This window comes from Homalodisca vitripennis, chromosome 4, assembly GCF_021130785.1.
Source record: "Homalodisca vitripennis isolate AUS2020 chromosome 4, UT_GWSS_2.1, whole genome shotgun sequence".
NCBI lineage: Eukaryota > Metazoa > Arthropoda > Insecta > Hemiptera > Cicadellidae > Homalodisca > Homalodisca vitripennis.
Window position 1 is genome coordinate 142,494,343 of NC_060210.1, and position 18,689 is coordinate 142,513,031.

At 31.8% G+C, this 18,689-nt stretch overlaps 1 protein-coding gene across 1 annotated transcript in view; it reads right to left on the reverse strand.

Annotated features, from left to right (window-relative positions):
• Window positions 1-570: 570 nt before the first annotated feature.
• Window positions 571-18,689, reverse strand: part of LOC124360254 — a 71,985-nt gene continuing 53,866 nt past the window's right edge. The window contains exons 6-7 of the mRNA XM_046813697.1: window positions 11,863-12,052; window positions 571-2,553 (exon numbers count right to left, since the gene is read on the reverse strand). Coding sequence (XP_046669653.1) covers window positions 2,405-2,553; window positions 11,863-12,052 — 339 coding nt within the window. The 3' untranslated portion in view covers window positions 571-2,404. The remainder of the gene's footprint in view (window positions 2,554-11,862; window positions 12,053-18,689) is intronic.

Consider the following 18,689-nt stretch of genomic DNA (forward strand, 5'->3'; position numbering starts at 1 on the left):
TTTTAAACAATTAGTATTGAAACTGAAACACATATATAAAATTATGGAATATTTAATGATTTTTAAATTATCTAAACAATTGTTTAAACTATGGCCATACGAATACACAATAATCCATCTATACTTGCACTAGTTCAATTTTGAACATGTTAAATTATTTTACTTAATCCTAGCAATCTTTATTATAAGCATCTGGAATTTCCTGTATTTAAGCATCTGGAGCATTTTCTATATTGCATAGAATTGTATTGAATCTATTATTAATTCTTTAACTTGTAAAAACTTATTACATTTGAAAATCCACTTTTCAATGCATTTTAGATTTAGTAGAAACTTTTTAGTTCTTTTTAAATATCTCAAAGGTTAAACTATCAACAACATTAATAAACTAAAATTTTTATTTGGAATTATTCGAAATAATCCTTTATGAGTATGATTTTTTATATAATCTGTTTTACAGCTTTGTTCGTTTTATTTATATTTTACAATGTAGGAGCTTTGAATTTTAGAGTTTCATAACGGTTGATGATATCATTTTAATCACCAGTCGCACTAAGGGATATTCACTTTGCTGTATTTAAGTGAAATGTTTTAGAATTAATAGTATAGTAAAAAACCATAAAGAACAACAAGAAGTAATATGTTATAAGTACCTGTATATAAAATAGTAACATGTTTCAAAACAGTTGCTTCTTTCCTCTCATTTTTAAAACTCAGTGGAAAAGTAGTTCTCTGCGATTTGACAAGAACTCATTCAGTTGCAATTACATTTGTGCTGTATCACCACGAGTAATTAAAATAGTGGATTTACAGCTATTACTTTGATGTTTAAACATAAATTTTAAGTAAAAGCGATCCTGTGTACCAATATGTATTTACAATATTTCACTTCCATACTACAATGCCTGACACAAGCTTCAGTTAACATTTTTCTTTAACCTTTCTTTCATAAGCTCCTTATAATTCCACTAAACCTAATTGAAGAACTTAACGCTCAATTGACACATTTATCAAAATAATCCAGCAAAATGCTCCACATTAAAGCATTACATTTGGTTAAACAATAATGTTTTATACAAAATATTACTATAATACAAGTTTTATTATAAAAATACCATTCCACAATTCAAATTAACATTTACAATATAAAATCTTATAATATGCAATAAACAATATATACGATTAACGTTTAACTAGAATAGACATTATACACACGCGGTGCGGCCATACGTACGGCGACACAATTGTGACTAAAAGCATTTGGGGAAAGGCAAAGTACGAGAAACAGCACCATTAAACATATTAGTATAAAAAAACATGACACATATATACAGAGAGGTCCATGGTTGGCATGGGAATTTGGCAAAGAGGAGACTATAGTACAGACTACAGTACCTTACTGTCTCCCTCATCGGCAGACTGTGAGACTTGCACTAACAAGAATTACGTATCTAGATTCCAAGACGAGACTATCACAATCTACTGATAGACATATAAAAGAGAGATTTAAAATGCCTAAGTGATTGTTCGTAATCAGGATTGTGGGCTCACAATTTACTAATACAATGTTTCTGATTGTATCTTACAAAGTGAGTTCTATAATATTACTTGTAAAGCATTTTTTGGTATTAGAGTTAACCCTATCAGAGTTTTTATCGTTCTAAAACCTCTACAGTATTGTACGTTAGAGTTCATCGACTGATGACTGAATAATCCTCCTCTCAGTTAATATGAAAATATTTTGTGTGAGGGCAGACGCAAGGGGTTTTATAGATTTAATGAAACGTATGATGCAGTATGATGTATTTACTAAATTATTGTCTTGAATCTTAATTTTAATAGAAGTTAATTTAAATTAAAATATATTCCATTGGGATTTCCACGCAAAACCTATCCATACAAACTATTGAGGCATCAATAAAAATGCAGAGGTTCAAGTTAAGGGTTTGGTATTATTATTGTTATATGCTGAAACGTTAAATATAACTTTCTCTATCAAACATATTTTTTAACCGAGTAAATATGTCCATTGATCTAATAAATCATCGGGTCGAACAAATACATTTCCAGGAGAAGAATGAAATGTTTTCACCACTCTTCTAAAATAGAATTGACTACATGATTGAATATATTTTGTTCCCCTACCCATCGAGATTCACAATCTATATTTGTATATTTCTCATAAAATATAGTAATGAGAACAAACAAAAATACTAGATGCTTTAAACATAATTCATAAAAATACTAGACAAAAACTACACATTTCTCTTTAAACCCACCTCCCCAATGGATCTAGATAAGTTATTCCTATCACTTACTGTAATTATTCATAAAACTATAACTTTCCTTTTAATTTAAAAGAAATACATTCTTTTTAAGTGAATTCACTTTAGAATCAAACTAGCTATATGGCTAGAGATATTCGTCTGTTGACTGGCAGCAATAGCAGCTGCAGAAGAAGCGCTGTTTGCAGAATCAGCAGTGACAATCTGGGACTCAGACCTCCAGCGATGCTGTTCTCTTGTACAATCGGCTCAGCAGCCACCACGCCAACTGTCAACACAGAGTATTACAATCATATCAGAATCTACCTTTCTATATCACTTATATTTTTATATAAGAGCGCTGTTTGCAGAATCAACAGTGACAGTCTAGGACTCCACTCTCGTGATGCTGACTGCTGATATCATTGACTCAACAGCTACCTCACCTACTGCCAAAATAGGGCGTTAGAACTGTACCAGATTCAACATGCTATATTTATTAACGTAAAATTTATAAAGGTGCATCAATAACTTATTTAATCTTTAAAATGACTGTTTCTGATTTTATAGTACTGGGAATTTAAATCATTACATCTATGTCACAGGGAAGTTTTAACCGGAAATTTACTTGTAAACTTTACAGAAGTATACTAAATAAATGGCAAAATTGATTTTCCTAATATACATATCTATGAAAGTTGATTGAGAAATTATAGCAGTTGTATGTCAAAACGTGTGGTTCTGCTAACGACTAAAATGGAATATACTAAGTGAAGAGATTAGTGAACAATAATAAGGGAAACAATTCATAAGGCAATCATAACATGAAGTTGCCGTACCGTATATAAAATGATGTGATGGGATAGAATAGAATGAAAATCCTACTATAGACTTCCCTAAATAATCATAATGTATTTCAGAATTGCTGAGAAAAATCTGCCCTTTTTAGAAATGGTAAATTTTAAACTTCGAATTAAAACTTTCTTATTAAATGATTCAAGTAAAACTTTCACAATTTCATAATGTCCGATCATCTATGTGGGCTAGAAACTACGAGTTAATTATTTATTTGTCCTTGCTTGTTTTGGCATGTTTTATTCAACACGATGATAATTATTTCACGATTTTAATTAGTACACACATATTATACATAATATTGCAACATACTGACATATTTCATATTCAATAGAAAATTGTACAATGTTTAGCTCGAATTCATAGTGTTACTCAAGTTTCCGTCTACAAAAATCGACAATATTTTTGTGTTCCTCAGGATTTATAAGAAAAAGAATGAAATTCTCTGGGTTTTTGCATAGGATAACATATATTTATTAAAGGGGATCCAAATTCATTATAAAGAAACATATTATGTTTCCACTTGTAATGTTTATCACTTTGTACTGTGTGTCATACAACACGAGAGTATATATATTGGCTTTTTAATACCATCCATTCTACAAAATGCCATTTCTAGACAATATTATTGGTATGTTTTACAATTATTTAACATGACGTACTGCTCTGTGACTTGTTGATTTTAAATTGTTTCTTCGACCAAGATGAACATTTTTATAGAGTTTGATTTTAATAGGATCTTTCTATCACGGACTATTGTAAGTGCACACAACCAACCTGTTACTTGGCCTGTGGGCTTGAAACTAAATAGCGTTCTTCGAATATAACCTTAAAGAATGTACAACACTTGCTATCAAGTGGTATTGCTCATACAAACAGACGGCCAATCACACAAGTTTTAAAAGTCTCTCGGTTCCAAAATAAACAACAAAGAAGATATATAGTGTCTGTTACAAGGCATACTTTACTTTCAAGGCTACTGAGATAACTAATGTATTACCAAGTTATTCATTCAGCAATATTCCTGGTTATCGGTATATTTTGATAAAATATTGTAATGATATTAGGTATCATACAAGTTGATTAGCATAAAATGTTACGAACGTCCCATATAAATCTATGAATATTATAAAAACGTTTTTAAAAGTAACAAACCCTGATTTTTTTAATATGTTATGCCAAAATGTATTACACAATGGATGAAAATACACAAGCTCATAAGGTTGAATAATAATAAAATAAAAGTGCCCATACAATACATTAACAACGTATTGAACCAAGGACTAAGAGGTCAAGGCCAAACAACACTTCAATCGCGTGATATGACCACCTTTAGCCACCATCTGAGCTACTATCTAAGCAAGACTACTCGTGACCTTGCCAAAGTCGACTTTGGCGATTGATACACGACTCACTTCAATCCCGTGAAATGACCACCTTTAGACTCCAGCTGAGCTACTATCTAAGCAAGACTACTCGTGACCTTGCCAAAGTCGACTGTGGCGATTGATACACGACTCACTTCAATCCCGTTCTATGACCACCTTTAGATTCCAGCTGAGCTACTATCTAAGCAAGACTACTCGTTAATTTGTCAATTTCGACTGCGGTTATTGATACACGACTCACTTCAATCCCGTTATATGACCACCTTTAGTCCCCAGCTGAGCTACTATCGAAGAAAACTACTCGTGACCTTGCCAAAGTTGACTGCGGCGATTGATACACGACTCATTTCAATCCCGTTCTATAACCACTTTTAGCCTCCACCTGAGCTACTATCTAAGCAAGACTTCTCGTGACATTACCAAAGTCGATTGCAGTAATTAACACCCAACTAATTTCAATCGTATGATATACCACCCTTAGCCTCGGTCTGAACGTGACATATTGAGATATGGCCGGAGACGACTGAGGTGATTTACACCCACCTCACTTCAATCCCTCAATTGCGTGATCTGACCATCTTCACCCTCCGTCTGAGTATGATTGCTTGTGTCCTGGCCGAATGTGACTTTAGCGATTGAGTACCAACTCACTTCCATCGCGTTATCTGACCACTTGTAGCTTATGTGTGAGCATGACCACTTATGTCTTGCATATGTTGTCAGATTGATAAAAAATTCACTGCCATTACGTGATACCTCTTTCAACTTCCATCTGAGCTACTGTCTGAGCAAAACTATCTGTTACCTTGCCAAAGTCGACATCGGGGATTTACACATGAGTCACTTATATCGGTGATAAGAACACGTTTAGCTTCCATCTGAGCTATTGCCTGAGCCACAATATTCGTGACCTTTCCAAGGAAGCCGACTGAGACGATTAACAAACAACTCACTTCAATCGTGTGATTTTGTCACCTTTTGAGTCCGTCTGAGCATGACTACTCGCGACGGCTTTGGCCAAGTCGCGAGTAGTCATGCTCAGACGGACGTAACAGGTGACGAAATCACAGGATTGAGTTAAATTGTGTGTTAATCGACTCAGTCGAATTAGGCCAGGTCACGACCTGGTTTGCTCAACCAGTAGCCTAAATGGAGGCTAAAAGTGGTCAGATAACACGATGGAAGTAAGTTGTTTCTCAATCGCCAAAGTCAAATTCGGCGAGGACACGAATAGTCATGCTCTGACGGTGGCTGCACGTACTCAGATCTCACTATTGAACTGTGTGCCATGTTAATGGCTCAGTCCGCTTCGGCCCGGGCACAAGAACTGACTGAGGCGATTAACACACAACTTACTTCAATCGTGTGATTTCGTCACCACCTGTTACGTCTGTCTGAGCATGACTACTCGTGACTTGGCCAAAGCCGACTGAGACGATTAACACACAACTTACTTCAATCGTGTGATTTCGTCACCACCTTTTACGTCCGTCTGAGCATGACTACTCGTGACTTGGCCAAAGCCGACTGAGACGATTAACACACAACTCACTTCAATCGTGTGATTTCGTCACCTTTTGCGTCCGTCTGAGCATGACTACTCCTGAATTGGCCAAAGTCGACTGAAGCAATTGACACACAACTCACTTCAATCGCGTGATCTGGTCACCTTCACCCTCCATCTCAGCTACTGTTTGAGTCACATTGCTCTTGGTCTATTTAAAGCACGGGTTACGACGTTACGAAGCTTCAATACCTTTTGCTTGTATGACAAACCGCCATCAGTATTTCAGTTTTAATTTTGATAAAAATAGTAATATAATTCATTTTGAACTGAGTCCTGCCTGATGAACATTCTCTAAAATCATAATATATTCAAGCAATTTATGCATACAAATTTAAATTAAATACATGCACCCAACGTGCAATGCATATAAGTGGTATATACATAAGCGTAATCAATTCTCAGTGATACAAATACACTAAATTGACTATAGTTCAAGTGTAATGTAAGATACCAAATACTCTTTCTATACCAAAATTTACTGATAAAATTTCTCTTCTTTTTGGTGTACTGTTGCGAAAACACACTGACATGCATGACACATAATTATGACATGTCACTCGTTATACAGTAAGTGCCTTCAGGCTTTTAAGGTAATGCAAACAGTGTATGAATTTTTCATCGCTAAACTCACTGCAAATGGATCATTACATTACAAAATCAATAGCTTCTAAGATACTTTTCTTCATATATAATTTTCAATCAGTCTTTTTCATTGTTTCACCTGACAAACACAAGTTTTCAGTTCTCTACATTGAAGTCATTTTTAAAACGTCCATTGTAGGACTGTAATAATATCAGGTAATTCTGGATTAGTATGTAAAATAATTTTTAAATGTTGTTTCAATATTTCGTGAAAGAAATTATAAAGACTTTATTAAATTTGCACTAGAAATAAGTACCTTTGTTCTACCTCGTGATTAAAGTTAATAGCGATTTAGTACTTAATTATATAAATTTAGTAATTGGATATATAATTTACTAATACGCATTGGCATATTTAACATTTGGTGTAACATCTCAGACTGGTATGCTACCCTGTTTTCTTTTACTATAAGGTTTCCTTTATACCGATTTAATTAATTGTTCAAAACTAGAAACGATAAGGTTTTAGTTAAATGATACTTAGTATATTAAATAATGCAAATATTCTTGTTATTTTACAGTGAAAGATTTGAAGAATTCTGAAAACAGTAATAAAAAAGAAATAATGTTTTAAACTGAGATTAGTTAATAATTGTTTTAAGTTGATCTAGCGTATAGTTCCGTCAGTAACCAAAGTATACTTATTTACTCTAATCAATATTTTTACGTTCAAGACTGGAGAAATAAAACTACCTCAATTTTACATACGATTAACTCAAATACCTATACCTTAAGCTAAGTATTTAATTGTTAATATAATATATCAAAACTGTATACTTAATAGATAGAAAATTGAACATATACTTTCGAGTCACTGATGTGATAATTGGTTCGATATCACTTGAAGAGTAGTAGCAATTCATGAATAGTAACGGTTGCAGTACACGATATATGCATTATTAGTTCATGATAACATTGTGTCTCTATATATTTGTTATTGCTGCAGGTTTTGTATTTTGCCTAACAATTTTTTAAGTCTTGTTTTTTAATGGAAGTTTGTTTAGAAGTTTTTTTTTTAATCACTTAAATTTTGAAGTGCGTAGTTTGCCATTTTCTAAATGTTTGAATATAAGATTATAATATTAAATATTCAAGCACAATGAAAAATATAAACATAATACTACGACATAATAATGAGTGTTTTTTTTCATGTGCTGTACATGCGATGTAATTGTCACTATAGCAAGAGACGATACCTGGAAATAATTACTTACTAAAATAATTCCTCAAAAACTTACAACTATAATGCAGAATAAATTTCAAACTTTCTTCATTTCAACGTTGTAAAAAGGATTTGATTAGTGGATCAGCTTGTTTCTAGAAACAATTTTGGATAACTCGATCCTATAAGCTTCATTGGACACAGCTTTCAGTTTTATTTATTTATATTTAAGCAGATTTGTGACTCATTTTATGGAGAATACAACACTGGCATTGTTAGGTTGAGTATTGGGAGGGTTTTAAAAGATTAACGGAAGTGTATTTTGAGACAAATATAAGATGTTTAATCCCAGCTCTTTATGCCTAGTCAGTAACTTAGTGCAACAGTTTGAGCGTCAGTATTTTTGTTATACTGTCAGTATTTTAGATCAGTAAAATTGAAATATTGAGAGCCAAATAATATCAAATTGGCAATGAGAAGATTGCACAACAAAGAACACACAATACTGTTTCAATGTAAATATTAAGTTGATTTAACTGATTGTGCAACAATATCTGTTTTCAAGAGGAAATATTTGGTCATTATTATGGATTTAAACTGGTACAACAAAGGAATAATCTCACAAAATAGGTTAAATTGAAGTTTATAACTATGAGTGTTTCATTAAGAAATGAAGAAATGAGAAACTTTATTTCACACAGAAATCATTAAATACATACATATTTGTAAGTGAAATATGTTCCCAGCAAAGGCATATGCCTGTGTGCTGGGAACGAGCACTAAAAGTCTACTAAACAAATATAGAAACCATAAAGTATAAATATAAAAATAAGATAGCAGAATTAATTCTAAGAAACAAAATATTAACTCTTGTGATCAATTTATGAATAGGTTTAACATAACTTAAATTAGCGAATTATAAATAGATGAGAAAAAAAGGTAATACAATTTGAGACTACTTATTCGATAAGCTAATTACAATTACCTAATTTGTAAAATTATGTAATACTGTAAAATTTCGGCGTCCTTTCGTCCTGCATGTGAAACTATCAACAAATACAAGACAAATCAGTAATTTCTCTCTCTATCTCTTTCTCACTCCTTTCAGTCAGTCTCCCTCTCACTCCCTTTTACATTCACTCACACTCTCCTCCCACTTTCTGACTCATTCCCTCTCACACACACCCAGCCGCTCTCGCGCACACACACACACACACACACACACACGCACACACACACACACACACACACACACACACACACACACACACACACACACACACACACACACACACACACACTACACCACACCACTCGTTAGTAATATATAGAAACAATAAACCGTTCAACACCTTCTCTCCCCACTTCAACTAACCATTTGTTCACTAATTTTTTGTAACTATTTATTCTTCATTATTCTCTATTACTTATTCTTAAACGTTATATTGACCTCTTCAATCTTCCGAAAGGATAAAGCTGTACGTAGTTCAACACTATTATTTGCAGTTTATGTCAGTTAAAGCTAGCTGACCCAGTTACATAATATCACCTAGAATAAGGATACTATGCTTCCCTGCATCAATTAGACCCAATGGCTTTACATTTCGAGCTATACCAACGTATTCCTGATGATGATATACACAATTATATCGTAATATTAATGTTTTCATCCAATGCATTACATGTTATTATTACATTCATAAGATACATTATTTATATATAACGTGTATAAACAAATATTGGGCTAAGCCAATCATTTACAGTTTTTCTATTAACTAAAGTTGGATATTTTAGCTGTAAAAACTATAAAAAAATCAGTATGGAATGAAGACTTGTTGATTAATGCTATGTTTTAAATGCATTAAGTTTGAGTCTCCTACAATAATTTTTACAGTCTATATGATTTGTTCAAATTGTGAACCAGACCGATTTAGAACAATACGGAACGCGGCGTAGCCCATGGTAACGGTCTATAGAAAAATAATACCGTATTGGATATTAAATATTTATTAATGAAACCATTTATATTTTGTAACTTATAAGCAGTCATTGGAAATGGTAAGAAGTACGAGGTTAAATTTCCATGAGAACATGAGCGTTGGTTATTCCTTTATCTCTATAAAATAAAAAATTAAGCTATCTATAACGAATATTCACACACTCTCGAGAGATTTTATTGGCATCGAGAACCACGCAGTCAAGGATATTTGGGAAAAAATATTTTCAAACTATTGAAGCTCATTAAAATATTCTATACACATAATTCAAATACAACAACTTGAAAAACAGCATTGAAGTAAATCGTTGGAAGTTTTTTATGCATTCAGAGTGAGAGATTCCACCAATTCAGATAAACGATGTTCTCATTATGTTGTATTGGTATTATTTAGGAAGTAGAAAAATTTGTATTGTCTGTAAACTATGATGTTAGGTAAATTGTGCACCTGAATGATATTGTATAGTCCAGAAACTCTAATTATGCTTAATATGGGAGTCACCTTGGTTTTATGTGCAATAATGCTTAAGGTGAAGTAGGCATTATTCCAATGCCCACTGTATTAAAAGAATATACAATTGGTTTTGTATCGAGTCTTATTTATTACCGAATTAAAGTTGAAGAAATTTACGGGAATGGAAATAAACCTTTTATATTTAGAACATTTGAAGAAACATTGTATCTTAAAACATAACACTTTTGTAAAAACTAAAATGGAAAAGAGTCTAAATAGAATATCGAAATGAAAGGGTTCTCTAGCTGCATATAAATTGCTGTTTAGTTTTTGCTTTATTTAGCCAAGTGCTCCAATAAAGAAAGTAGAAGACCAAGCTCTTTATGTGACCCTTACAGTGCCGCAGCTCCTACACAATGATAAACAGGGCGCCACAGTAATAGCAGGCTTGGACTATAACAGTTAATAGTTAATTTTATGAGACTGAGTCTCTACAGAGTTTCTATCGTGCTGGTTCTGGACTTAGTCAGTTGTGATTTGAAGGTACAGGTTCACGTTTTCACTTCCTCCCCTAAATAGCATGGGATAAAACAATCCTCTTCCTTTAGTTGTAGTTTACGAAACTTACTTATGTCAATTTTTGATCACTTTATTAGTTTCCAATTTTTTCCAAAGTGTATTTAAATCAAAATTAACACATAGTCTTGCTTATACATATTTTAATTATATATATACTATTAAAATAAATGTACTCTTTAACTCAACTAAATCATTAAAAGCCTTAATTGTTTGAATATGAAACAAATATATTTGTGTTCTTTCATATATAGTTTTTGAAACTGAATATATTCCCTCTCATTCTAGAGAGTAGTGAATAAATATTAATCACTCGCCTCGTAAAACGTAGCTAAATCGCAAGAATCTAAATCTTTCCTTCTTATTTCAATATTTTTGTAGTACAAACAATTATAAATTGTTGTCCCATAATTTTCAATAATTCTACAAGGCCTTTCGACATAAGAGATGTGATCATCAAGAGTGAGTCCAAAATTGTTTTTTCGCCGACAAAATTGAGGTAATAACGCAATTTTAGTAGTGTTCTGCGTAATATCGCGCACAAAAATTAGCACAGTCTGGACCTCAGATTTTACATGAGTAAGTTTTAAATGAAACAGAACATTGGTCATTCATAACCATTAAAAACAACCAAGATCAATTTCATTTGGAATATTAAAAATGAACCTGTACTTTTCCTCCACAATGACACTCAATAGGTGGAAATCATGACATAAATCTCAACTGGATTTAACTTTAGCCGCCCTATAGTTAGTTCAGTACGTTTGTATAGGTCTAAAAGTGTATTAAAAATCTGTTACTATGCACATGTGAGACCAAAGTGGTTCAGGGTATTTTAAGACACTTCACAATAATATATCATCAAAGACGTAAGTTTCATAGATCAATATTTTTATTTTGAAAACGTATTTCGGGGTTGTCTATAATAACAAAGCGGTAGTGATAAAAGATCGCTCACCTAGGAAGACCTGTGTGCGATGGTCCGCGTAGTCTGAGTGGCGTACATGGTGACCCAGGTAGCCGGGGATGGTTGACAGGCACGTCAGCTCCAGTTGGGGTATATGCTCTTCCTTCACCTCTAAACTCAGTTGTACGGTCACTGACGACGGCCGCTGCTCGGGAAACGTCTTGATCCACTGTTCTTCTGCCTATGACACATTCAATGTACGTTCAATAGTAGAGGATAATTATAGGATTAAAAAAGTTTTAAATGCTGGATTTTTTTAAAAATAAACTTTATTATTGTGACTACCATAGTTTCCAGTATCATTGGAGAGCCTATATAAGATTAAACTGCATCAGTTATTTATTGTTTATTTAGAATAATATACATATAAGTTATAGCTTTTGCCCAGGGCTTCACTTATATTAAGAAGCACTATAGTGTGTGCAGTAATCCCAGTTTAATACACATTGTTATTTGATAGTACCCAATCGAATATACTATTGAAATTACCAGTGGGAATTTTCTCACGTCGATGCTAAGATCACCTAAATTTTACTTTGTATTAATAATTTTAATTTAATTCCAGTCAAAAAAATGCCCCCGAAATTTCATTGTCATCATCAAAGAAGCTTAGGCCCTTTATCAAATATTAGATAATGAAATATCTGTATACATCACTGAGGGAAGTGTTAGTTTTTCAGATATATGTATGTACCACGTCGTGCTTCGACTCAAATGATATAGAAACTTTGATTGAAATTACTTGGAAATATAAATTATATGATATGAGGGTGTCTCCAAGCTCTCCATAACTAATGATGGTTAGTGACAGATATCACTATACTTACAAAATGGTCTCCATTTCAAAAAAAGTTAAATATATTGAACGATCCGTGGGAAGACAGTGGTGCCTGATATACGAGCCACAGATAAATCACAATTTATGATTAGAATGTTAAGAATTCCATAAACACCTCACATATTACTGAACCGAACTCGAAATCTTGATTCACAACAATGAAAATCATAAAAGACATATTACGGATGAGAGAAATGTAGCACAACACTACATAGATAAGTATTATTACAATGTAAGAGTACGTCACCCCATATACCATAGAACGGGGAGACAGGCAATAAGACAGAAAAGAACTTTATACAACCACCAGCGTGCAGAGGAGAAAACTGACCAGCCTATTGAGTGATAGAGTTAATTGTTGTTCTTAGAAATCCCTAGAACAAAATGCATCTTGATGAAACTAATCCCTGTATACGTTCGAAGTTTCATAGAAAAGTTAAAGTATAAATTTGAAATTGTTCTCGTGATATCCAACGGATATTTAGTTTTACATTAATATGTCTTTGGAATGAACTTAGTGCGATTTAACAAACCGTAGTGATAAATATCTATGCAAAATATCTTTAATATTCGTATGTTTTATAAACTATGATAGTAAAATTATACTGTATTTATATATTATAAAAATCATCATTTTAATTTAAAAATTACAATTAAATATCAAAGTACTCGCAGAAACTTTGCTCAATTTGGAATACTTCATGTTATAAAAATATTATTTTTAAAACAATAAAACCACGCATGATTACCATATATATATATATATATATATATATATATATATATATATATATATATACATATATATGGTAATCATGCGTGGTTTTATTGTTTTGAGTATATAAAGTAATTCCGTTGAACTATTTCATCACATATTTTTTACAATTAATTGTTTTGTGCAAATACGCTATAATTACTAACTAATTGAAAAATAAACTATTACAGAACCTCATAAATCGTAATACTGCTATTTATACAAAGAATAGTTTTTAATCAAAGAAAAGTTTATTAATGTATTCTGGTAAAGAATAATATCAGATACATACATTATAATTAATGTTTATTCATCCTAATATTACATTTTAAATATATGGTGACGATGTATCAATCAATTATTTCATAATGAAAATGGTAATCTACTGTGTCTGTAATCAGCCAATACCGCACAACAAACTATCGGTGCAAGAAGCTAAGGGTAGAGCGAGCTGGAACGTGGTTTATCAATAATCAATAATAGTTACGGTCAAAGTACACTGGGGACACGATTATCCGGAATGCGGTTATCCGAAGTTGTGGACTATCCTAAATAAGCTGTTATCCAATTATAGGATTTTTAAGTCTATTTAAAGTACAACTTTCATCAAATTTTGTATTTATTACTACAAAATAACAATCGCACTGTCTAACTAAAAAACGCCATTCGCGAGTGACTAGATCATAAGTGACGTCTAAATGTCAGAAAATACTCGTCCATAATGATTTTTAACATATGCCCGACATATTCTACGTTTTAGCAACAAAGTGTGTGTTAATATGTAATATGTTTGTACAGAACAAAGTTAGGGTATGGTACAATAAGCGGACCCGGTTTTTTATATCGAAATAGGCAAACGATATTACTTAATCATAAACATCGATATAATCAATCGACACTGATTAATTATTTTGAACAACTAAGTTAAATAACCTATACAAACAGCAGTAAACACTTTCAAATAATACACGTAGAGTAATATTTAAATTTTACATAAGTAACATTTCATTATTAAAAATGGCAGTCAATTTTAAAAATACTACACGGCATTGCTTTGAAATATAATAAAGACATGTTTTCCTTGGTTTCAACATGTTGGACTCGTACCGAAAAAACCCATTATGTGAAATTTATGGGAAAGTAACAACTGTGAGAGGAGCAAATATGGTCGTTTTAAGTTTTCCTAATTTTGGTTGTAATAATTTGTTTGATCACTGTACATATTAAGTTCATATTTTAATTTAAAACATATTGAGGACTATATATGGATTTATAGTCTAGGATTTGAGATGCGAATATTAGGTATCGATGATTACATTTTTCGATATAGATATAAAAAAACCGGGTCCGCTTATCGTACCCTACCTCAAAGTTATATTTAGTGCAATTTATAGACTACTATTATTACCTTTATAAAGAATTAACTACATTCTAAGATTATAAATGACAACAGCCCACCCATGCTGTACATATGCGCGTGATGCCACTTTGATATCAATACTAACCGGAAGTAGGTTTTTAATAGCTGTCCACCTTATTTGAAGTTTCTTTTATACGAAATAGGTATAGTCCAATCAACTTCAGATAATCCTATTATAATTTTTCCCCTTCAACTTAAAGTAGTTTATATCTCCCTATTTATATCTCTTTCTTAAGGTTTCAGCTATAGATTTTATAGTTTGACATACCAAACAAAAATAATTTCACCAGTGAGTGTCACTTTACAGTATATGGTGTAGAGAAAACATTAAAGCCTGCTGAATAAAGCTGTATTCACAACGTGCCAGAAAGGAACCACAACCTCGTTATATTGATTAAATGATTGCTTGGTTTAGTGAATAATTTAGTAGAATGTAGTTTACCCAACAGCCCCCGTCTGTCAACACAAATTGATGGTTGCATTTATCTGCTCTACGTATGGCCTAGTCATATCGCCTTCATGCCATTGTGTATTAAAACATACACACTTTGGATGATATGGACACTCAACTAATTATTCTTTCAATAGCGTCCTTTTAGTGGACATTGGTCTTGTATTGTAATTGTAGCACACGTTTTGTATAAGTTTAAGTATACACGGTAAGTTTCTTCAGTAATTTGAAAAACATTTAACTCAAAAATATTGCAAAAGGCATGGATGGAAAAAGCACCGAAATTAAGTATAAAAATATAAAACTTACAACTATTATCATGACTGGGAAATGTAACGGTACAATTCATAATACTTGTATTACTTTGTCACTGTATTTTTCAAATGTGATTATTTCATTATAAACTTGCAGAATAATCCATAGTACATAAATTTCAGTAAATTAAGTACTGTAAATACAAATGTCGTTTTCAATATTATGAGTTCCGGCATGATAAAAACGCTTAGGACGATTACAGCTTTGTCAGATACTCGCAAGAAATCACTATTTCCCTGAAAATATAAGAGTAGAGGCTTACTCTTCCAAAGGAATAATTTAAATATTTGAAATCACAACTAAGTTTGATATAGATAATATTATTGCTTTTATACATAGAAGAAGGTAAGATGAAATAAGTTACGCAAATGCCCAGGACGATGTATTTACTGTCAAAGTGAATACAACATTTATAATCCACCACATAATTTAGGTAATTTCTACGAAATATGATTTTGATTTTCGACTTAGTATTTTAAACGTAGGTTCAAAGTACACTTATACATTTATTATAATTGAAATTAACTATATTATAGATCCTCATCCATCCTAAACATATATTCTTGAAAATATTACAAATACTGAAAAACTAAGACAATAAGCGAAATTAAATAACACACAAACTTTTAATTGATGGATAGTGTTAGACACCTTTTTTGTATGGCTTTAATAACAATCTTTCCAACATATAACATCTTACTTCCACTACATAATGGTTGAAGATTGACGGCTTAATACAATTGTACAAACAATTTATTAGACCTACAATATTGGCTGGGCATTAACGAACTCTATCGTCACCCATGGGGCTGGAAACATTTTTTCTGTCTGTTTAACTTTCCCTTTGCACAATATCTCGGAAACGAACTGAGATATAGAATTGAAGTTTTTCATGAAGTTATATTTGTATATTTACAACAGAGTTCGGTGGCATGTCACTCTGATGGATTAGGCTGAGTACTAGCAGATATGTTTACATTAATCTTATTTTTAACCATAATTCCAACAAGAAAATAGTAGAATAAATCCATTTGTAAAAATGCCAAGTTAAATTATAAAAGGATTTTAAATATGACATTTTAACACACTTAGATTATTCATAACGTGCAAAGAAAACAAATTACAGAGTGAAAGTAAATTTTAAAACTAGTTGACAAGATTTTAATTCATCACACTCTTTCGTTTTAGTATCCTCCATACCTCACCGGATGTTTTATATTGAAACACCGCTATGGAACTTAAATCAAGGTGAATAATTTAATGCGTCATGTGGCTAGACACACTGATGAATATAATCTACAGATTATAAACTTTACATGAAACTTCCAGTAATTTCTACATAGAAAAGCGTTCTATGATGGTGAATGTCCAACCATAGAGTTTGTCTTAGAGTCATTATAGTCCATCACTTATAAGAATGAAATAATTTCTTTTTTGTTTACCTGGAAATGTTATAAAACATTTTTGTCTCTATGATATATGTCTGCCTGTCTGGCCCCAGAACATTTCGAGAATAAAATGAGCTATAGGTTAGAAATTTCGCATACAGATTCAGGGAAGTCTGTTTTGCGACATATGGTGTGACATACTTTTACATCGTTATATACATGGCGATACAGAGACTAATAAAGAGAATTTTAATTAGCATAAATATACTACTTCAGTATCATCGACTTTATAAACCTTTATTATTATACTTATAATGTTTAAGAGAAAATTAATATATTTACTTTAATACTGTAGTCTAATTTTGGCATATTGAAAAACCATAAATTTAATGTTATGTTATAGAATATAAATATGCAATTTTTATTTCGGCTTATGCAGTTACAGTTCGTTAATTGCTGACCCAATAGTGCACATCTACAGAATTTTGTGGCCATAGCATACAACAACATACTACTCAGTAATGCAGATTTTACTTATTTAATTTATTTTGCATTGTTGCAAAAAGACTTGAGCCACAGCATTATAAATTAAATTAAATTGTATAATGCAAACATACATCTTGCAATCAATGTTCCAGCAATTATAATTGAAAGAAATCTAGAATCTAAAAACAGTATTCGAGCCTATTTTACAGTTTTAAAGGAAGGAAAAACATCTTTAAAACTAAACTTATAATATTGTAGGTAGATAAAACACATTCTATTAATTAAACTGCATGTCTACCAAGCAGATAACTTTTAATAACTGCCCCAATTTAAACAAAAAACTTCAAAAAAAGTTGTATAAGAATTTAAAGAAAGATGAAAATATCTGTTGCAGTGGCATAGACATTATACAGACGGCTTATTCTAATATAAATATGTTTTTGTGTAAGGTAATATCCAGGGTTGGTCTAGGATAAGGAGGGGCAAAGAGGAACGCATTCCTTGAATTTGGCCATGGTACTGGTACCTCAAAGAATACAAAAAATCTATTGTCTACTGGACTGTTCATTTATGAATAAAAGACAGAAATGATTTTTTTATGAAAGGCTTTCCATAATAAAGTAAGCTAATAGTTGAAATGGAATTTTATAATTATGAATTCCTGATGTTTTGTAATATAGAAAGCTAAAAGACTTTCTTAATGCTTTCGATCATATTTTCCAGTCACACTTGGAGAGGATAATATATTCTATTTTTGAATCTAAAAGTGTACAAAACAATAATTTTAAGAGTCTAACATTTTTAAAATATACTAGTTCCAAAAATAAAACTAACCATTGAGTTGGGTGCATGAAATGTTATGAAACTTAGTAAACAATAGATAATTGTAATTAAAATGCTGTATCTTTTAGGCATTATCACAATATTTTAAAACATAAAACCGCAATAAAATATATTGTAAATAATCTGAAGTTGCGTGGAAACATTTTACAGAAAATATTGAAGGATGGACAGGTATTGATTACATGATGGCAGTCTGCGCTAAATCTTTCAGTGACTGAAACTGGCTGAGTTCTGAACTTGTGCCTGGGGTTTTCAAATAATCCCAATATTGAGTACAAATGATTCTATACAAATTAAATATGACTTGTTATAGAAAGATATAA